This window comes from Rutidosis leptorrhynchoides, chromosome 6 (assembly GCF_046630445.1).
Source record: "Rutidosis leptorrhynchoides isolate AG116_Rl617_1_P2 chromosome 6, CSIRO_AGI_Rlap_v1, whole genome shotgun sequence".
Lineage (NCBI taxonomy): Eukaryota > Viridiplantae > Streptophyta > Magnoliopsida > Asterales > Asteraceae > Rutidosis > Rutidosis leptorrhynchoides.
This window is the reverse complement of record NC_092338.1, coordinates 75,319,980-75,343,396: the sequence shown is the minus strand read 5'-3', so window position 1 is coordinate 75,343,396 and position 23,417 is coordinate 75,319,980. Positions and strand designations below refer to the sequence as shown.

Genomic DNA, 23,417 nt, shown 5'->3' with positions numbered 1-23,417 from the left:
CGAACTCTAAAGATAGATCTATCGGGCCCAACAAGCCCCATCCAAAGTACCGGATGCTTTAGTACTTTGAAATTTATATCATGTCCGAAGGAGGATCCCGGAATGATGGGGATATTCTTATATGCATATTGTGAATGTCGGTTACCAGGTGTTCAATACATATGAATGATATTTTTGTCTCTATGCATGGGACGTATGTTTATGAGAAATGGAAATACGAAATCTTGTGGTCTATTAAAATTATGAAATGATTGTTTATGTTAAACTAATGAACTCACCAATCTTTTGGTTGACACTTGAAAGCATGTTTATTCTCAGGTATGAAAGAAATCTTCTGCTGTGCATTTGCTCATTCTAAAGATATTACATGGAGTCGTTCATGGCATATAGAGGTCCGTTCATCGTAATGGTACCAGATGTTATTGTATTCGTCTAAGAGAATTTGGACGGGGTATGACAAGATCTGCCTGTGTATTCTGAAGTTCATGCTCCAAGCAATTGCTTTGATCTCATTGATAGTCTCGTTCCTGATAACTGGGGGAATTCTTTTGCTGATGACATGAAGAGATTTCACGATGCATATTCTGTTATCAATTTTCAAGCTGCATCTATGGGTCATATTGCTTCTTCCCTTTTACTGAAGCGTACTGCGGAGCTTGAATCTTTGAGGGAGCGTCATGTTTCTATGAGTGAGAGGATTAAGAAGCTTGAGAAGGACATATTAATGGATCCTAGTTATGAAGAGGAATTGAAGGCTCCTCGTGATGAGATAACAGATTTGCAGAGGCAGGTGAAGGTAGGCGAGGTTCAAAAATTGGCCATTGCTGACGAGTTGAAAGACTACAAGAAGCGTTGTGAAGTATTGAAGTCTGATTACTCCCAAGTTGTTTCTCAGGTTATTCCTCATGCTTGTAACCAATTACTAAAGAGTGCAGATTTTGGGCAACTTTTTGGTAATGTGGTGTTGGCTTCGAAAGTTCAGGCTAGGTGTGAAGTGATAGGGGGTTTGGCATCTAAAGGGGTTGTGCAGCTTGCTGACTTTGCCGATTATACTGATCAGGGAAAGGCGATGGTTGACTCTGCTTTTGATGAGCTCGAGCAAGCTGATTTTGATTATGTCAAGACCATCTCAGCCAAGGTGGATGCCAAGCCTAGTGAGCTTTTAACGACGCTTGCTACTGTTGTTCCTGCGGTTCATGATGATGATGAAAAAACTCACCTGGAGGTTCCTGAAGCTATGGGAGAATCGGGAAAGGTTGATGCTCCTGTTAATTAGTTGTTGTTTGTAATCGTTTAAAAACAATTATCATCTTTTGTTTGGCTTAGGTGCCTGGGCTCTATCGCCCCTTTTTATTTGAACAATGGTCATGTATGGCATAACTCTAGTTCGTTTAATTTTAGCATGCGTTTTGTATCTGTTACCATGGATTTTATCCTGCTTGGATGGGTAAAAACTCTCTACCTGCAGGATGGTGGTGCAGTGATCACTTTTAAGGAAAACTTGTTTCCTTACGTCGAGTATTTCGAAGCATATATTTCCTCGTTGCTCGGTATAGTGTGGATTATGACAGGGTTATTTTATGTGCCGGCTGTCATTTTTCTCACATAATTTCCCATATGGAATTTTAATTTTGTCAAGACATTAGTTTATCAAAAGTAGTTGTGAGAAATTCATTAAGTTTTGTGTAAGAAGTTTATAGGCTTCAACTACCAATGTTGCATCTTTCAACTATATGTTACAAAATAAAAAGTACAAGACTTCTAATGATAAAACTTTCTGAGGTTGGTTGCATTCCATGCCCTTGGTATTGGTTTTCCGGTTGTCGTTTCTAATTTGTAGGAGCCTTTACCCAACACTTGTGCAATTACATACGGGCCTTCCCAATTTGGTCCCAATTTTCCTTCGTATTCCACTTTGCTTGCACTGTTTAACCTTAGGACATATTCTCCTACTTTGAAGGTTGAGGGTTTTATTCTTTTGTTGTAATAGCCTTCAATCGTTCGTTTGTACGAGGCCTCCCAAATCACAGCTGCTTCTCTTCTTTCCTCGAGCAGATCCAAGTTAACTCGAAGATTTTCTTCGTTGTTTTCATTGTTCGCTGTTCTTTCTGCTAGCACTTGTATCTCTGCGGGAAGGATAGCTTCTGTTCCGTATGCAAGGCTGTAGGGGGTTTCGCCATTGCTTCACTTTGGTGTTGTCCTGTATGCCCACAGCACCAAGGGAAGCTCATCGACCCATCCCTTTCTGCACTTACCTAAGCGCTTCTCTATTCCTTTGATTATGTCTCGGTTTGTTACTTCCACCTGTCCAATACCTTGGGGATGATATACCGAGGTGAAGTTTTGCTGAATTTTCAATTGCTTGCAAAATTTTGGGAATATTCCTTCTGCGAACTGTTTCTCATTGTCCGAGACTATTTTTTGGGGAACTCCGAACCTGCATACGATGTGTTCCCAGACAAACTTTTCTATTTGTTTACCAGTAATTGCTGCCAAGGGTTTTGCTTCGGCCCACTTGGTAAAGTAGTCAATTGCTACCAGTAGGAATCTTGGGCTCCCCGGTGTATCATTGATGTGTCCAACTATGTCTATTCCCCATTTCACGAATGGCCACGCAGATGTGACAGAGATTAGTTCTTGTTTGGGTAGTCTCGGGACATTTGAGTGGATATGACAAGACTTACAAGTTTGTAGTACCGTCGTGGTGTCATGATGCATTGTAGGCCAATGGTACCCTAGTCTCATGATTTTGGTGACTACTGACCTTGGACGCGCGTGAAGACCACATATCCCTTCGTGCATCTCTTGGATTATGACAGTTGCTTGCTTTGGCCCTACACATCGAAGCCATGGAGTGAAAAAGGATCTTTTGTATAGTGCTCCGTTCATCATTTTGTATGAAGGTGCCTTTATCCTTATCTTCCTTGCTTCGTTTTTATCCTCTGGTAATTTTCCTGTTTTAAGATATACATGCAGTGGAGTCATCCATGTTACCCCGTCTTCTTGTATGAGGTCATTGACTTCTTCTTCTTCTAGGATCGATTTCTTTTCTAGCACTTCCACCAAGACTTCTTTTGCAAGATGCTCAAATTTCAGTGAAGCAAGTTTGCTCAGTGCGTCTGCCTTCTTATTTTGACTTCTTCGGACATGTTCGATATCAGAACTTTTGAAGCTTTCAATCAGTTCTTTTGCTTTTGACAAGACTGTTAGATGGTGCGTTGCTTTGTTTCGAAAGTGCCCTTGATCTGGTTAGACACTAGTTGTGAGTCGACGAAGGCTCGGAGATGAAGGATTTTTAATTCCTTCGCCATTCTCAATCCTGCTAGTAGAGCTTCGTACTCTGCTTCGTTATTGGTTGTTACGAATTTGAAACGAAGTGCATAAGTGAATTCTTTTCCTTCGGGATTTACTAACATTAGACCAGCACCTGATCCATCAGAACTTGATGCACCGTCGGTGTACAACTTCCATTCTTCACTTTCGATCTTTGGGGTAATAATTTGAGTTGAGTTCTTTGTGTCTTCTTCATTAACATTATCTGTTTTGGCGATGAAATCTGCTGGAATTTGTCCTTTGATTGCATGCCTGACCCGGAACTTGATGTCATGCTCCCCTAACTCGATGGCCCATTTGGCCATTCTCCCCGATTTTTCAGGTTTCGAGAGTACTTGCCTGATTCGTTTGTTGGTAAGTCACTATCTGATGTGCCTGGAAGTATCTTCTGAGTTTCCTAGCTGTGTGGACGAGTGCTAGAGTGAGTTTCCCAAGTTCTGGATAATTCAGCTCCGCTCCTTGAAGTACTCGACTAAAGAAGTATATTGGTACTTGCGTTCTCTCTCGTTCGGTAACCAATACTGTGCTAATGCACTCTTTCGAAGCAGCCACGTATATGAAGAGTGTTTCTCCTTCTTCGGGTGAGGTCAAGGTAGGGAGTTTGGCGATGTACTCCTTCATTTTGACGAATACCTTCTCCGCTTCTTCGTTCCAGACAATTTTCTTTTTTCTCAAGCATCCCTTCAGAATTCTGAAGAAAGGTAGTTGTTTTTATGCTCCCGATACGAATCTGCTAAGTGATGCTAATTTCCCATTCAGGCTCTGCATGTCTTTTATGGTTGCGGGGGTTTGGAGTTGTTTTAGCCTATCTACCTTTTCCGGATTCGCCTGGATCCCCTTTCTGGTGATATAATACCCAAGAAATTTTCCTTCTTCGACTCCAAAGGAACATTTCTTCGGATTCAACTTCATGTTTATTGCCCGAAGCCTGTCGAAAGTTTCCTGGATGTCCTCTATCAAATTTTCTTCTTTCCAACTTTTCATTACCATGTCATCCACATAGGCTTCCAGATTTCTTCCCAGCTGATTATGAAAGGCTTTGTCGACTAGCCTTTGATAAGTTGCCCCTGCGTTTTTCAGACCGAAGGACATCTTTTGATAACAATAAATTCCCTTGCTGGTGAAGAAAGATGTTTTTTCTTCGTCCTCCTTAGCCATTTTGATCTGATGGTACCCTTTGTAAGCATCCAGGAAGCTTTTGTATCGGTACCCATTTAGGGATTCGACTTTCCAATCGATTTCGAGTAGGGGTAACAATCTTTGGGACAGGGTTTGTTGATGTTGGTGAAATCGATGCACATTCTCCACCCTCCGTCTGATTTCTTTACCATCACTGGATTAGTGACCCACGAGGGATATTTTGCTTCGCGAATTTATCTTGCTTTTAGCAGACCTTCTACTTCCTTACAAGGCCGCTTCATCCCTTTCCGGTGCCAAGTTTCGTTTTTTCTGATGCACCGGTTCACGGTTCTTGTGCTCATTGAGTCGATGCTCCGTTACGAAGGGTGACCCCTGTATATTGATGGTTCGTGGTATCCCGGTCATATCGCTGTTTTCCCAAGAAAATACATCCACATTGGCTTGTAGTAACTTCCAGAGCTTTTGTTTGGTGGATGCTGGCAAGTTATTTCCTATTCTCATCTGCTGATCATGAAACATCAGATTTACTGATATTTTTTCTACTTGGCGATCTTCCTCCTGTAACGACCCGACAAAAACGTCATTGACGGCGTCGTTAACTTAGGTCCCGTTACGTGGTCATAGTCCCTAAATGAGACGCGTTTGACCAAAATTATGTCGCATTCATTTAAAACGTACAAGACTTACAAAGTTTAGTTTACTCAACGGTTTGGCAATAAGTTTAAGTTTACAAAAGTATAAAGTATTATTGAAATAACTTGCGACATAATTAGTTGAAAATCACAGTTGCTATAAATAGCGTACGTAGGTATGCTTTAAGTTAATCCAAAGGTGCTATTCCTAGCATATGCATGCATGGTTGACCCCAAGCAAGTAATCAAAGTGTGCGGAAGCATGTATCAAGTAGCCAATCAATAACCTGAGAAACATATAGAAAACTGTCAACGAAAAACGTTGGTGAAATCATAGGTGTATTTTTAAATGTTGTTTTTAAACCACGAGATTTTGTATTTCCATAAAGTTGATTATCCAAATCATTTACATTCCAAAAGTTGTTGTTATTCGCGAGCACCCAATTATCAAGACTTAACTGTACACGAACCCCATAAACATAGTGTTAGAACCTACACTTATCCTCAAAAATACATTTCATCCGCCAACGGTCGCACCATCCGAATGAGGGTTTGTCAAACCCGTATGGCCACACAACGCAAGTTCTCGCTTACACCCTACAAGTGTAACTAATGATAATCGAATTGAGGCTTTTTGTTCTAACTCACAAGTGGAATGTTTGTTTTCGTACTTGTTCTCAAAGCATAAAAGTAAGTAGTATAAAATGTATATGTTTCTCATCCCATGATTTAAAAGAGTAAAAGTTATTGAAAAGATGGGACTATGATCTCACCGTAGTCGCACGCCAAAGTATTTGAAATTAAACGTTGTGAAAATGAAAGTTGCTTAGCCTTGACCTAAACAATTAAGTTATATCAATTAACGATTACGACATAAGGTCGGGCGAAATGTGTTCAATTAGTCCTATGACTCATTACGACTCGATTATATATAGCATGTGAATCACGTTGTCAAGTTTCATGCAAGATATAAGTATAAAAGCATGTTAGAATGATCGCATACGCATTTGGTTAAGTTTAACTAAAAGTCAAACTTCGGTCAAGTTAAAGTCAACGAAAATTCAACACGTTCGGGTCGGGTCTCGGACAATTTTTCTAAGTTATATAATCATATATGAACATGTTAGAACAAGTTACATGTTAATCGGAGATGCGTAGCATAGTTAGAATTAAACGAAAAATTAAAATTTTGGACAGCCCAAAATGTTACGCCCGCAATGGCATGGTTACGGCCGCAATGGCCTAGGTTACGGCTGCAACTTGGGTCCTTCAGGTGCTGAAATGCTGAATTTTTCCAAGTGTCGAGCCAAACTTCTTTCATTCATAACTAATGATCCGAAAACACTAAAAACGCATATCATACATCGTTGGAAAGGTATTTTGACCAAGAATACAACTAAACACATATCATCAATCAAGTTCATCATTTACAACAACAAAAATCTCGTCGTAAGATCGTTAAAAGTCCATTATCAAAGTTTCAAGTTCATAAAATGCATTTCATGATTCGGGAACCAATTTACATATACGACATGCCGTTTCATAGGTAATTAAATATACAATACAACTAAACACTTGCCAACAATGTCTCATAGCATTCAAGTAACATCACCATCAGCCCGTAGTATGATATTGTCCGCTTTGGACACAAGCCGATCACCGACGGGCTACCCGCGCACGAGTACAACCCCGGATCGCACTTCAACCTCACGGATTTGCTTCTCGGGTAAACACCCTCAAAACGCGTCATACCAGAAGAGGTATCCACACCCTTATAAGGAGTGCTTTGTTTTCCTCTCCCACCGATGTGGGACGAGTCTGTTACAACTCTCCCCCCCTTCGGGACACTGCGTCCCCGCAGTGCACATCGATGCGGGCCCCAGCTCTGATACCATAAGTAACATCACCATCAGTCCGTAGTATGATATTGTCCGCTTTGGACACAAGCCGATCACCGACGGGCTACCCGCGCACGAGTACAACCCCGGATCGCACTTCAACCTCACGGATTTGCTTCTCGGGTAAACACCCTCAAAACGCGTCATACCAGAAGAGGTATCCACACCCTTATAAGGAGTGCTTTGTTTTCCTCTCCCACCGATGTGGGACGAGTCTGTTACAATTCAAGGCATCAAAAGTTCATTTTAAATGCTACCAAACCCTAACCAAGAATCAAGAATTCAACATTTTTGTAAATGAAGTTTTTCTAAATCAACCTACATACCAAAACGAAGCTAATGATGCTAGTAACACATTTAATACATGAGCTTTAACATCTAACAAAATTAAATCACCCAAAACTCAAGATTAAACAAACTCTTTTTCAAGTTCATGCTAGTTTATGCAAAAATAACAAGATCGAGCAAATAAATCACATATTCATGCTAGACTCGAGCCATAGACACTAACTAACACATTTTTAAGTTTAAAGGTCTAATTTATAAAAATTAGAGATTTTGAAAAGCTTACCCCAAGCTATGAAATTGGTACCAAATTGAAGAGGATGATGCAAGGATCACAAATATATAGTTTGTTTTGATGTTTTATTGCTAGATTGGATTTAGATGATGAATTAGTGAATTGGGTGTTTGAGAGTAAAAATGGAAGTAGTAGAGAAAGAGGAGGTGAATGAATGAGTGGAGGATGAGGGACTTGACTAGTTGACCTAGTCACTAGTTTGGTCCATTGGCAATTTTGGTCCCTCGAGTTTGGAAGCGGGTGCGTGAATTAACCAAACAAAATATTTCAAATACGCAAGAGTAAATGGGAGATGTTATAATTAGGTAGCGAAAAATATTGAAACGCTAATTAACGGAAGATACGAATTTAGATAATGAAAGATATTATCTAAAAAAAAGAGACGGGCGTTAAAATAAATTAACGGAAAAAGTCGGGTTGTTACACCTCCGAAGCTTCTAGGATGCACTCAGTTGGTTCTTTCATTGTTTCTTTTATGGCCAAGATCACCTTATTCCTGTCATACGTGTAGCGACCCGACCAAAACATGTTTGACGGCGCCGTCTACTTAGGTCCCGTTACGTGGTCATAAGTCTTTAAAACAACGTTTGACCAAAAGATGTCGCATTCATTTCAAAAGTAAAGATTGTTCCCCAGTTTACAAGAATTGTTCATCCAAAAGTTACGTCACAAAGTTAAGTACAAACGAAATCCTATGCGACACAGTTTTAAATAAAGTCAAAAGACGCTCCATGTATGCACATATACTCGACATCCAATGCAAGTATCAAACAATGAGCGGAAGCATGTATCATGTATCGTTCAAGGACCTGAGAAAAACATAGAAATCTGTCAACGAAAACGTTGGTGAAATCATAGGTTTAAGTAAGTAAGTACAAGTGAACCACAAGATTTGCATCAATAAAATAATAGTAATACATTCCAAAAGTTTGTTTCACGAGCACCCAATTATCAATGCTTAACATTTCCTTCCATTGAACCCCATCACTTAGTGCTAGAACATACACTGTTTCTCGAAAATATATTTCATTCGTAAACGGTAGCGAACCGTTTGAATGAGGGTTTGTCAAACCCATATGGATCCATACAACATAAGTTCTCGCTTACACCCGGCAAGTGTAACTAATGATAATCGAATTGAGGATTTTGTTCTAAACTCGTATGTAGAATGTTTGTTTTCCTGTACTTGTGTTCACTTAGTAAAGAAATGTTTATGTTTTCTCATCCCAAATGTAAGTTCAAAAAGAGTAAAAGTGGGACTGTGATCTCACCTTGAGTGCACGTACGAAAAGTACTTCACAAAATAACGTGTGCGAAGGATAGTGCTAGTCTTGACCTAAACAAATAGGTCGTATCAATAACGGTAAACACGATAGGTTAAAGATGTTCAATTAGTCCTATGGCTCGTTACGACTCGATTATTTAGCATGTGAAATCAAATTGTCAAGTTTCATGCAAGAGACAAGTATATAAACAAGTTAGGAAGGTTGCAAAATCATTTGGTTAAGTTTGACAAAAAGTCAAACTTTGGTCGGTCAAAGTCAACGAAAAAGTCAACACGTTCGGGTCGTGTCCCGAACTATTTTTCTGAGGTTTTTAATCATATATGAGTATGTTAGAACAAGTTTCATGTGAATCGGAGGTCCATAGTATGCCAAACATTTTTCGTAATTTGGACACCGGAGACAGAAGCTGGGCACGGCTTATGCCGCGCCGCGACACCCTTCTGTCGCGCCGCGACAATAGGCGGGTGCTGGTGCCTGGTCTGTTTCACTTGTCCAACTTGATCCAAACTTCAAATAAGCATAAAACGCAAACCACAAACACTTAGGACTCGCACCTTATATCGTTGGAAAGCTCTTTTGACATAGAATGCAACTAAACACAATTTAACAATCAAAAACCTCATTTGTAACAACCGAGTTTTCCAACCAAGTGATCATTCAATGCCCACATTAATGCTTCAAACTCACCAATGCACATTTAATGATTTGGGCATTCAATGCATACATGTGACATGCCATTTTGTAGGTAATGGAGCATACAATACAACTAACAACTTACTAACAACAATTCATGGCAATCAACGCATCAAATAATCACTTCAAGTTCTTCAAACCCTAACTCAATTCCACCAAAAATCAATAATCAAGTTCATGAAGTTTTCTAAGGCAACCTACACATCAAATTGAAGCTAGTGATGCTAGTAACACAATTAAAACATCAACTTTCAACATCTAACAACATATGATCATCCAAAATTCAAGAACAACACACCAAAATTCAAGTTCATGCTAGTTACACTAAAACAACGAGATCGAGCATATAAATCATATATTCATGTTAGACTTGAGCCATAGACACTAATTAACACTTTTATAAGTTAAAAACATCAAGAACACAAAATCTAGTGATTTTAGAAAGTTACCCAAATGAGATGAAGTTGGTACCAAAATGAAGAGGATGAAGAGAGGATCACGAATATGTAATTTATTTGGTTGCTAGCTCCCTAATCCGGATTTAGATGATGAATGAATGAGAAAGGAAATTGGGTGTGTTCTTGCTAGAGAGAAAGAGAGAGAGAGAGGGAGATGGTAATGAATGGGTGAAAGGGGTTTGACCCTTTGACCTAGTCAAGGGTTTGATCCCTTGTCAAGTTTAGTCCCTCAACTTTCGTTCGGGTGCGGGAATTACCTAAACGAGATAATTTAAAACGCGTATCAACGGGAGATGTTATAAACATATAACGGACTTTATATTAGTATAACGGAAAAATAAATGGAAAAAGGCGGGATGTTACAATACGTTGATGCGAGGGTTCCGATCCCTTCGTGGGTATGGAATTTGACCATTTGATGTACTGTGGATACGATCATACCCATCTTTTTCATAGCTACCCTCCCAAGCAGAATGTTATGTGGGGAGTTTGCTCGGACTACCACGAAATCAATGGTTTCTGTCCTTGTTAATGGTGGCTCCCCTATCGTGAAGTCGAGATCAATTTCTCCTATGGGCCAATACCTTTCCCCGGAGAATCCTACTAAGGGTACTCTTGGGGCACCTAACCGTGCTCTGATAGTGGGACTTAGCCGTTCGAAGTAGTGTTCGTACATTATGTCACAAGCACTTCCACTATCAAGGTATATCCTTCGTACCTCTCTGTTGAAAATCTTTCCATTTATGGTGACCGGTAGGTCCGAAAGACATATGGTATCAAGGGCTGGGAACGATACTTCACTCCATTCTCTGACGATACGACATCTTTCTCTTTTCTTATAAGGCTGGTGTGATTCTATTGCCAGGATTACATTTTCTGCTTCTTGCCTCGTATGCTCCATTTTCTTTTCATGTACCCTCTCTTTCTTCGGTTCTCGGATTCCCTTTATGAGATGGGACAGTTTGCCCGACTTAACAGCCTCCTCAATGACTGTTTTGAGGTTGAAGCATTCATCCGTATCGTGCCCAAAATCATTGTGGAAGTCACAAAACTTGATCATGTCTCTATTTCTCCCCCTGTTGGACATCTTTCCAGGGGCTTTGAACTTGTTGGCTGCTTTTTCTTTTCCTAGGATTTCCTTGGGGGTTTTTATTAACGCCTCTAGGATCCCAGCTTCGGTTTCTCTTCAGTAAGGGTGGAATCTCCCTTTATCCTCTTTCCTACCATGTTTATCATACCTTCTTTCTGATTTCTCCTTTCGCCTATTCATGGGAGCATCGTCTAGGACGAAGTTACGTGCTGTTTCCTTAGCATCTAACCATATATATGCCTTTTCTAATAAAGCTTCGTAAGTGCTTGGTAGGTCTCGGCTAAGGTGTTCAATGAGAGGTCTGACCCTAGATCCGTAAAGCAACCCAGATACTCTTTGGGATTCTGGTAGGTTGGGAATTTGTTGAGTTTCGTTGGTATACCTAGTGAGGAAGGCTCTAGAACCTTCGTTATCCTTCTGCTTTATCCCATGAACGGCCACATGATTCTTTTTGTGTCGCTTTTGCTGACTAAACTTAGACCTAAATTGTCGTTTTAGGTCATCGAAGCTAGCTACAGAGTCTTTTGGTAGGGAGTCAAACCATACCCTGGCATCCCCCTTTAACATCTAAGAGAATGCGTGACATGCTATGGGTATGTCCCATTTGGCCATTCGTGCTGCACCCTCGAATATACTAAGGAAATCATCCGGGTCGTCCTTTCCTTCGTAGTAAATTAGGTGTGAGGGTATTTTCATTCCGTCGGGGAATGCACAGTTCTGGATGTAGGGCACAAACGGGGTTTTTTTTGTTTATCCAGAATTTGCTATTGGCCGCGATCGGGGGTAGTATTTGATGACCTTGGGCGCAACAGATTTCCCCCTGGTTAGGAGAATATATCCAGGTGGTGGTCATTTGTTGTGGTGGATGGTTCCAATTTTGGAAGTATGCGTGGCTGGTTACTGGTGGTACCAAAGCGTTTGGTTGATTGCTCATAGGGGTTGTTTCTACACATGGTATGTTGGGGGTGACATGAGGGTTTCCTTGGGCCCATACATATTGGTTTGATTGCCCGAAGCTACCCTAGCTCGGGTGAAGAGGTGGTACATGCCTATTTGGTGCTTGGGGTGCTATGGACACAGTCGGAGCTGGCGTATTACAAGTGTAGAGGGGTGCAGTAGGTATAGTTAGGGTTACCTGAGATATGCTGGGGGTTTCCCCTGCTCGAGTCATAGTTTCTGCTGACGAGTTTGCCGGTGGATTCCTAGGCTGTGAATTTTGATTCGGAGGTTCCATTTCCATCTCCTCGTCGTAATCCTCGCTTTCGTATGTTAGCACCCTTCTACTATGTAAGATCCCCGTGTCCCTTAAACTCTTTATCACCGATCTGATGTGATCGTAATTATTCAAGACGAAGGTCTTATCTATCAACGGTGGTGGTTCTGCGGAATGCGAGCCATGGGGGTTCGTTGAGACGAATATGGCGGGAGTGGCGGGTGACCTGGTCAAGGTCCCCACAGTCAAGAACTCTAGCTGTGTTGAATATGAGGTTTGTGTGATTCTGGGTGGTGTGAAACCCGGAGGTATGTGACTGGAGTGGAGTCCGCCATGGCGTCGGTTCTTACTCAACAAAATGAATAAGATGTGAGTCCCAAGGATGGCGCCAATTGTTTGTACAATAACTGGCGATTAGTATTGATATGGGGATATGCAAGTCACAAAGATTGAGGTTGAGTGATTATGATTTTGGTTATGTTCGTTGGCGATTCCCCGAAGGTAACAAACAGAGGATTGTTTTACGCCACCGATGCAAATGATATAACATGATTGTGTTATTATGTGTGTATGTATTGAATGTGGAATGTTTCCTGCATTCTATTCTATTTATAAGTAGGATGGAGCGGCTTCCTATATCAGCTCGCTAGTTCCCAATGATTTTGGATCACTAGTTGACTTTCCCTTTTGGTAAACCTGCAGAGGAAAGTGAGCTTGTCCCTTTCCTTTGTGGCACAGGCGTGCACCGAGCTAGGAATAGTTTCGCTAGCTTGACTTTGTAATTGACCGAGATTTTATGGGCTCTAAGTTCACTACGGTTGCTTTGATTCCAGGACCTCGTTCACTGTAGCTAAAGTTTTCCTTCGTTCCATATATTGTAGCCAGATCCTCCGAGGCAAACTACGAAGTGGGTAAACGGGCCGGAGGTGGGGTACACTATCAGAAAACAAATTTTCAGTTGCTTCCGTGAACTTCAGCAACAGTGAACAATCGATATCTAGATCTAAGCAAATTCGAAACAGTCATAGGAGTTCTAAAAAACTTCGCATTCGTAACAAACTTTAAACATAGATCCAAACAAATGAAAAAACGAGTACGGCATCGAATAATCAAATTAAAAATTCACAGTTGTATAAATTTAAAGGTGTTTGTGGTGTTAAATTTTTTTGATTTGTTAATTTAAAAAGAAGGGTATAATAGTAAGAAACGTTATTAATCATATATTTATAAGTATTAATTATAATTGACTTAATACATGGGTAAATTTTAGAGATTTCATGATTAAATTGGGTATATATGATATTAGAAAGTTTAGTTGGGTAAATATGTGATTTTGATGTTTAAGGAGGGGATATTTCATTCACTTAATAATATATACTGTGTACATTTTCTAAATTTAGTACTCCTATAATACTCCATAAAGATAAAGATAATTAAATAAACAGGAAAACTAGTAAAAGTTAATACCCAAGAAACTTCTTAATTACCTTCAAACGTTAGTGTCTAAATGTAGTTGCAGAAATACAAAGTATAAGCAAGCCGAAGTCTTTGACTACTTTTTTAAACTATAGATATCAAACATTCCGCTTGGTATCACAAACACACTCGATAACAAAACAAAACAGAACAAAACATAAACATTCATCTCTTAGGCCTCTCTTTCTAATGATCTTTGTTCTTTCGTAACCAACTAGTTTCAGGTCATCAGCCTTCAAGAAACAAGGGTGCAGGTGGTCGGATGTCGGATTCATCGAATCAAGTAAACGATCTCCTAAAACGTGTTCCAACCGATCCACCATTTTCATTAAGCGATCTCAAAAAAGTAATCCCTGCTCACTGTTTCGAACGATCTGTTATTCGTTCATCTTACTACGTTGTTCATGATCTCATCATTACTTACGTCTTTTACTACCTGTGACTATCGCTCCAAATCCATATGGACGAACACGTCATTCATCGATTTCATTCCGAGGTATTTGACCTCTATATGATACGTTTTGTAAATATTTCATTCTTTTGAAAAGGCACACTATAAATGAATATTTAAATCAAAGGTTTTCGACATCTGATGATTTCTACATATAGACAATCACCGTAATATAATAGTTTACAATAGTACTTCCGTTGACAATGCAGTCAAAATAAGATACATGGTGATGATTTGGTGAATGCAACGTTTCCTTGAAAAATATGTCATGTAAGACTCCATTCACATAGCTTGTCTAACATATAAGCAAACAGCGGAAGACTTCTAGGGAACCTGAGAATAAACATGCTAACAAGTGTCAACACAAAGGTTGGTGAGTTCATAGTTCTAATATTGCGCATAATCTGTATATAAAGATGAATCACAAGTTTTCAGTTGTTTCATCCATAAAGGTTTATCAAAATATTCTACAAGATTAAGCACCCTGGTAACTAAGCTTTAACGTTATAATAAGTACCCCTGTTTTAACATACATGCAACCAACATGTACAATACACGCAAACCAACGTGTACTAACCTCAAATAGTGTAACGACCCAGATTTTCCGATCGTTTTATACTTATGAGATTAATATTTACATAAAATAAACCTTACCAACATGATAAGCAATCCAAAATGTTGAGACTTATGTTTTTGAAAAGAGTTTCACACAACGTTTGACCGTCCAATTTGACCGATGATATCACGAACTATATAACACACGATAATTATACGATTATGTATATGTACATATCTATACATATTTAACATGATTTAAGGATGGTTTAACATTTCATTGTGAACTAACAACAATGAGTTATAAGTATACTTTGAGACCACAAACTTAAGTTTTCAAAACGATAACTATATGTAACGTTCTTTGACATATATACTTACAATCTATAATGTGTTGGTGATCTATGTCACCAATATGATTTAAGTGTAATGGGATTAATTTGTAACCAAAATAATCTTGATAAATATCGAACAAGTTTGGAGAAGTGTGGAGTGCACACTTGTTTGAACTTATCTTGATTATGACGGGGGTTCGGGGGTAGCGCCCCCGATAAGTGGGGTCCAAGGGGTGGCAACCCCTGGCGGGGTCCAAGGGGCAGAGCCCCTGGCTGGGCTAACATTGCTTTATTAAAAATGTCTTAAAATTTTATTTTGGCCTGGTTTGACCCAAAAATAAAAGCCCAGTTTTGAGCCTCTTTTACAGTTATAAACCCGTCCATATTTGAATTCTCGTTCCGATTCCTCAAAATTTCTACAAGTATATCTAGGGTATATGTAACCGTATCATACCCAGCTTCTATACGTATTTACTATTGGTATATACCAACAATAAACTTCAATGATCAGCCACTAGACATGATGTTACATGTGGGAACCAGCCATTTAACCTCATGTGTGACTTTTGTGCAAGAAAACAAACTAAATCTCCTATATATCCATCCCATAATCATGCTATTTTGCACACACACACATACAATTTCATTTCCAATTTTCTTTCAAGTTAATTCACTCCCTAATCTCTCTTCATTTACCTACTCAAGAACGTATCAATATAGTCATCCGATTTCAAGGAGATTACTTCCAATCTTTCAATCCCACTCCACCACTCTTTTGATTCCAAGATTTTTCTTACCTTTTCCAGTAGCTTTGTCCAAGTAACTTGAGGTAGTAACCTTATTCATAACCTTATTCGATTCATATTTATATAGCTATCTTATTTTGTGTTATAAAATTTTAACAACAAGAACATAGTTTGAGTGATTTCAAACTTGTTCGCAAACTAAATACATCCTTCTAATTTGATTTTTAAAAACACTTCAAGACCTGTAATATATCATATTATGACAAAATTAGATTAATCATATCTTGGCTAATTAACATAATATTTAATATATATTTACTTATGATTTTATTTTATTTATTTCAGGACCACCCGTAAACAACACGAGAAGATTAATCATAAGACCTCATGATTGTACGCAACACATCATTTGACAACACGGTACTTTATGTACGCAACACGTCATTTGACAACATGGTACCATGGGTCAAGATTAATTCTGATCAACACGAATACGATGGGGTCTTTATTTATTTTATTTAAGCAACTAATTGTGGACCAATAACATCGAACTGCTAACTACGGACTAAGAAAATATTAAAAGTATTAAAAGTATATATATATATATATATATATATATATATATATATATATATATATATATATATATATATATATATATATATATATATATATATGTAACGATTACTTGAAAAGAAAATATGTTGATATATTATATATATGGTTAGGTTCGTGATATCTATCGGAGACCAAGTCGAGTTAAATACCTTCAAGACAAAAGTGAGTATATAGTCCCACTTTTAAACTCTAAATATTTCGGGATGAGAATACATGCATTTTATGATTTACGTTATGGACACAAGTGATTAAAAATATATATTCTACGTTGAGTTGTACCACTGGCATACTTCCCTGTAACTTGGTAACTACTATTTACATGAGGTATTGTAAACGCGAATCCTGTTGATAGATCTATCGGGCCTGACAACCCCAACCGGACTGGACGACCAGTATTCAACGGTTGCACAGTACTTCGTTTCGGTGACTACACTTGGTACGGTGTATTAAGATTTCATAATAAAGGGAATATGCGACGTTGATTAAATGTTAAGTATGGTTATCAAGTGCTCAACAACTTAGAATATTTTTATTAAAACGTTTATATATGAAATCTTGTGGTCTATATTCATAACGCTGCCGGCTTTAAACCTATATCTCACCAACTTTATGTTGACGTTTTAAGCATGTTTATTCTCAGGTGATAACTAAAAGCTTCCGCTGCAACATGTTGAATTTAAGCAAGATCTTGAGTATGCATATTTGTGTCAAAAATAAAACTGCATATCGGAGGATTTGTAATGTAAAATATGTTGGAGGTCGTATTGTTATTATCACATGTAAAGTTTGTAAGTCTAAGATTATCGCTAAACGATAATCATTATTAAGTTGTTTAAACCTTGTATTTGTAATAAAAGCTATGGTTTGTATTGTAAAAACGAATGCAGTTTTTGAAAAATGTCGCATATAGAGGTCAATACCTCGCGATGAAATCATATGTTATTGTATTCGTCCTTATGGTTAAGGTCGGGTTATGACAAATAGCATACGTCTGTTTTATAGTTCAGGCTAGGGTTTCTATACCTGGAATAGACGGGGATGTCAAGCTCTATGGATCTATATATAACTACTCGCGCCCACCAGTTCTTATAACCGGCAGTTACTAGTTACCAAAGCTAAGGGATTTTCGGTTCAAACTCGGTGTAGAATTTAGTATGTACTTGTATCCATTACGTTTAAAATAAAGTGCATGTATTCTCAGTCCAAAATATAGATTGCAAAAGCAATTAAAAAGGGAGCAAATGAAACTCACCTTAGCAGCATATAAAGTCATTCATCGAAATGTGACCGAAACTCGGAATGCAAAATAACCGTAGATCTCAACCTAGAGAACATATGTTGGTCAATACATGTCTAACAAGCTAGGTCTGGTCATAGTGCATCACAATCCTAATGCTCGATATCGACATACAAAAGTTATCAAAAGTCATTTCAAAAAATCAATTTTAACAATTGTTCAACAAAACGAGACGTGCCTTATATAAGGATTCATTTACTCGGCTAGTAGTATTCAAAATCCAATTTATCAATTTCATAAACAGGTTGTTTAAATCATAATTGCAGATTCAAAAGCAATTTCAATTAACGTCAATCATAATTCAGTTGATCATATCTTTTAATTCGTTCATCGAAATCATACGATATCTAAATGAATAGTTATTGATTTTTTGCCAGCTTTCCAAAAATATGCATATCATATACCTTTTATTAGTAATATATGTATTTAATTCGTGATTCATCATAAACTGTTTAACGACGAAATTTAGCATACTAGCATGCATAAACATATATACTCGAGCACTAGACATGTATACACTATTAATATATAAAAGATAAGATATGAATGCTCATGTATGAATATTGTGATTCAATATTGCAGAAAAGTACGTAGACGCAACGGAGATGATAAACACTAGGTTAGACTTGCGAATAATACCCATGAACATTACCCATAATCTCCATAGCTATAACCCATAGTTTCCTTAGCTTAAACCCGTTTGAAAACTTGTTTTGAAAGTGACATGCTCATAACTTCGTCGTAGTATTTTATGTATAATACTAATTAATAATACTCCGGACAATAAGATTAATAATAATATTAATCTTAATAATAATAATAATAATAATAATAATAATAATAATAATAATAATTAAAATATATATATATATATATATATATATATATATATATATATATATATATATATATATATATATATATATATATATATATATAAGAGAGCAGAGAAGATAGGATGATATGTGTGTACACCAAAACTGAATTCGACTGAATTTATAGATCCTCTCCTGAAAAAGCACCCCATGCGATCGCATGGGGTTTGTACTGGTTTGCCATACGATCGCATGGCTGTAAAATCCAGCTCACAATGTTTTTGTCTCGTTGTTTGTCGACATATTATAATATAATATATTTAATTTATATAATTATATATATATATTATATTATATTTACGTGCATAGATAACTTGTAATCTTGGTTCCGATGTCTTGTACGTTTACGTTCGACTTATGTCCCGCTTCCGGTTTCTCGAATGCATTTTTGTACGCTTAGAAAACTAGTACTTTTCGTTACGCGACGTGTACCTTTATCAAAAATTAAACTTAATCATTGATAAACTATGTCACTCAAAGTGTAGCTTTAATCAATTAAGTGTTTTGGTTATTTGCTTCTATAAATCATCGTCTCGTAGTATATACATATACATATATACATTTTCATTTTGAAATAGTGTTTTACTGTAGCAAAGTTACTGTAGCAAATTTTTTTACTGTAGCAAATAGTGATTTTCGAAAACACTGTAGCTTTTCGGGTACTGTAGCAATTCGAAAATACTGTAGCAAATTAGTGTTTTACTGGTTTATCTTAAACGTTTTAGTTAACTTATCTAAATATCAATCGAATCAATAATCGAATGTTACTATCGTTTACTAAATAACTTGAAATCATATATATATATATATATATATATATATATATATATATATATATATATATATATATATATATATATATATATATATATATATATATATATATATATATATATATATATATATGCACATTAAGTTATATATATATTGTTCGTGAATCTTCAAGAACAGTCAAAGAATAATTGATTACATGAATATAGTTCCAAAACTTGAGACTCAATATTACAGACTTTGCTTATCGTGTCGAAAACATTAAATCATTTAAAGATAAAGTTTAAATTTGGTCAAAAATTTCCGGGTCGTCACACTACCTCGCAAACACATACATCCCTATTCTCCCCGCTCCTTTTGCTTACTTAGCGTGGCCGGTTTATTGGTTTTGTCAAGCAAGTATTCTCACCGGTTTATGGGTGATCGGTCACGAATGTGGTCATCATGCCTTTAGTGACTATCAGTTGATTGATGACGTCGTTGGATTCGTTCTTCATTCTGCTCTCTTTACGCCGTATTTCTCATGGAAATATAGCCATCGTAGTCATCACGCCAACACAAACTCACTCGATAACGATGAAGTTTACATTCCTAAACGTAAATCCAAAGTCTTGATTTATTCTAAAATCCTCAACAATCCACCCGGTCGAGTTTTCACTTTGATTTTCAGGTTAACTCTAGGGTTCCCTTTATACCTTTTAACCAATATTTCCGGGAAGAAATACGAAAGGTTTACTAACCATTTTGATCCGTTGAGTCCAATTTTCACCGAGCGCGAAAGGATTCAAGTTGTCCTGTCGGATCTTGGTATCATTGCAGTATTTTATGCATTTAGACTACTTGTAGCAGCAAAAGGGTTGAGGATCTTGGTGTCCATGTATGTGATTCCTGTAATCGGTGTGCATGCTTTCTTCGTTTTGATCACTTATTTGCATCACACTCATCTTTCGTTGCCTCATTATGATTCGACCGAATGGAAATGGATCAAAGGAGCATTATCCACGATCGATAGAGATTTCAGTTTCTTGAATAGAGTCTTCCATGACGTAACACACACTCACATCTTGCATCACTTGATCTCGTACATTCCGCATTATCATGCGAAGGAAGCGAGGGATGCGATCAACCCGATTTTGGGTGAATATTATAAGATTGATAGGACTCCAATTTTTAAAGCAATGTGGAGAGAGGCCAAGGAACCAGATCAAGATAGCAAGCATCAAGGTGTATATTGGTGCCATAAATTGTGAGAAATATATGGCAGATCGTATTTTAAAGCTGCTCTGCTTTTGTTTTTCTTGATTCTTGATCAACGAGTAGACGAGTAGTGTACTACTTAACTGAACTCTGTTATGCCAATTAATTGTAAAAAAAAAAGGATATATTATTAATAAAAAATAAAAAATATCGTTTGTTCTAATATTCTTCTAGGTGTGTAACTATATGATTACGGCAATCATATTACCAATTCTGTATAAATGAAGTATTAAAATCGGCAAGTATAAAACGGCAAGTTTTATAAACAGGCAGGTCATCAATTAAACAGTCAATAATTAGTTAGTACTTTCGCTCAAAATTTTATCAACAGAGCTATGAGTGTTCATCGGTTCGGTTTTTTCTGTTTCGAAACTTATAAAATCAAAACCAAAAACTAAACCGAAACCAAATTTAAATATCAAAACCATAACCAAAACCGAAAACCGAATTTAATTTCGGTTTGGTTTTGGTTAAAACCGAAAATCACTGTAAATAAAAATCCTAACTAGCATAAACTTATATATAAATAAGGAATAACGGATGTGGAATTATTAGATTTCTTAATTTAATTTAATATACAAATTTTATTACTTAAAATATTATATAATATTATTACCTATATAATATAATATTATATTATAAAATAAATATTTTCTTTATCAACATATTAATATTATTTATGAATGAATATTTTATATAATATAAAATTAATTTACGCTCATAAATCTAAAAAACTATGTTAATATAATATATGTAGAATATTAATAAATGTGCGGGCTCATGTTTGTCGGTTGAAATTAAAATGATTATTTGATAATTGTTATAGATATTTAGATGTATGATTGATGTGGTTCGTTTGAGATTTGGACATAATGGATATTAGTTTGTACTAAAAACATATACAATTAGATATGTAGATAAAATATCATTCTTAGCGATCGGTTTTAAAACAACTTTTTAGAGGCTTACGCACGGGCTCATAATCTATACGTTAGTATTCAATACTAATATTTTTGACACAAATGTTATCAGTAACAAAGAAATTTTTTGATTGTAATTGTATTATACATTTGATAACTATCAATATTAATGCTATTGACTATTAATTTATACAAATGCCGTGCACCGCACGAGCTCAAAAAACTAGTATAGGGTGTATAACATGTTTATTGTTTAATAAAAATGTAATTATACGTCAAATATAATATAAATATATATAAATATTATAATTATAAATATGTTTTAAAATTTTATTAATTTGAATTCAGTTTTTAATTCGGTTTTCGGTTAACCAACTTTAAAATTTTTCAAACCAAAAACCAAACCAAAAATCGAATTACGAATTTGGTTTCGGTTTCGATCGTTCCTAAAATCGTTTAAAAAATTCAGTTTGTTTTTTTTTTGTTTAGATTCGATTCGATATTCGGTTTATTCGGTTTGAAACTAAATGGTGCACACCTCTAAACAGAGCTTCTAAAACAAGTGCATACAGATTAAATATTTTGATTGCACATATATTTACGTTGAAAAACAGTACCAGTCATAGTATTTAGGTTGAAAAAGGTATCAATAACGCTTTGCTAATGTATGCTCCGCTAAGACCACAACTAACGGGGCATCACCCCACAAAACTAACGCCCCTAATATCTATGTGGCATCTCACTTGGCACCTCTCTGACGCCCCTGACCCTTGTAATGGGGCGTCGCCCGTGACGCTTTCATAGCGTCAGTCACCAATCCGACGGAAAATAAGGTAGGCGTCTGAATTTTTTGGACCAAGCATATTTCACCATTAATTTTTATGTAATATTAATTTTATATTTATACCTAACTAACAATAATATTTTACCACATCACCCGTCACAAATTCAAATTTAACACTCTCTATTAAAAAAACTTCATTTCTTGACATTGACACGTCATTAAAAGTACATCACCCGCATGTGACGTCACAGCCAAGGTGAAAATGGTCTAGGATGCGTTAACGAACATTTAATAAACACGTAGTATTTTCTTATATATTTATAATTTGCATTTAATACTCATTTATTCAATGTAATACGGAGTAGTATTTACAATTTTTATGCATTCATTAATTACAAATTCTATTTAAAAAAAAAAATTAGGATTTCATTAAATGCAAGTTAACATATGGGACATAGATTAACAAAACTCATATAACAAATATACGCATAACACTAGGACGAAAATGGATGATACTCTTTTTATTACCTAACCACCCAAACCTCCTTAAAAACTCCAAGTTAGAAGTAAAATTTACTGTATTTATTATTTTAAATATGCTTACAACATGTTGACTTGATTATGTTACTTGAATTTCTTTGCCATTTGATGGTGTACTCAAGCATCCGAGTACTCTAGTATCATCGGGTATTTAAGCACTGATTCTATAAAAATTATAGATTCGGGTCAAACAACCGTCTCAATAATTCTCACTGGCCGTCAAAACTCAAAGTCTCAAACTAGCACAATACTATCACAGTGCGGATCTAAAAATGGTAGTCATTAGAGTTACTTGTTAAAAATCCTAATTCTTCCACTAGATAAATTATTTTAACAGTGTCACTAAAAAAATTAAACTATCAATTGTTATCACTAGTTAAAAACACCAAAAGTTTCCATTATATGGCTTATTTCACCCGTAGCATATGCTACCGGTGCTAACCAAGTGTGTCCGCCCATGTATTTCCAT

At 36.7% G+C, this 23,417-nt stretch overlaps 2 protein-coding genes across 2 annotated transcripts; one reads left to right on the top strand and one right to left on the bottom strand.

Moving 5' to 3' along the window:
• Positions 1–3,206: 3,206 nt before the first annotated feature.
• LOC139853770 (uncharacterized) lies at positions 3,207–3,638 on the bottom strand. Its single transcript, XM_071843130.1, has one exon. It carries the CDS (start codon positions 3,636–3,638, stop codon positions 3,207–3,209), a length of 432 nt encoding a protein of 143 aa, XP_071699231.1.
• Positions 3,639–14,052: 10,414 nt separating this feature from the next.
• LOC139853017 (delta(12) fatty acid desaturase DES8.11-like) lies at positions 14,053–20,697 on the top strand. Its single transcript, XM_071842387.1, has 2 exons — positions 14,053–14,230; positions 19,763–20,697. Exons 1-2 carry the CDS (start codon positions 14,062–14,064, stop codon positions 20,695–20,697), a joined length of 1,104 nt encoding a protein of 367 aa, XP_071698488.1. The 5' UTR covers positions 14,053–14,061.
• Positions 20,698–23,417: the final 2,720 nt, after the last annotated feature.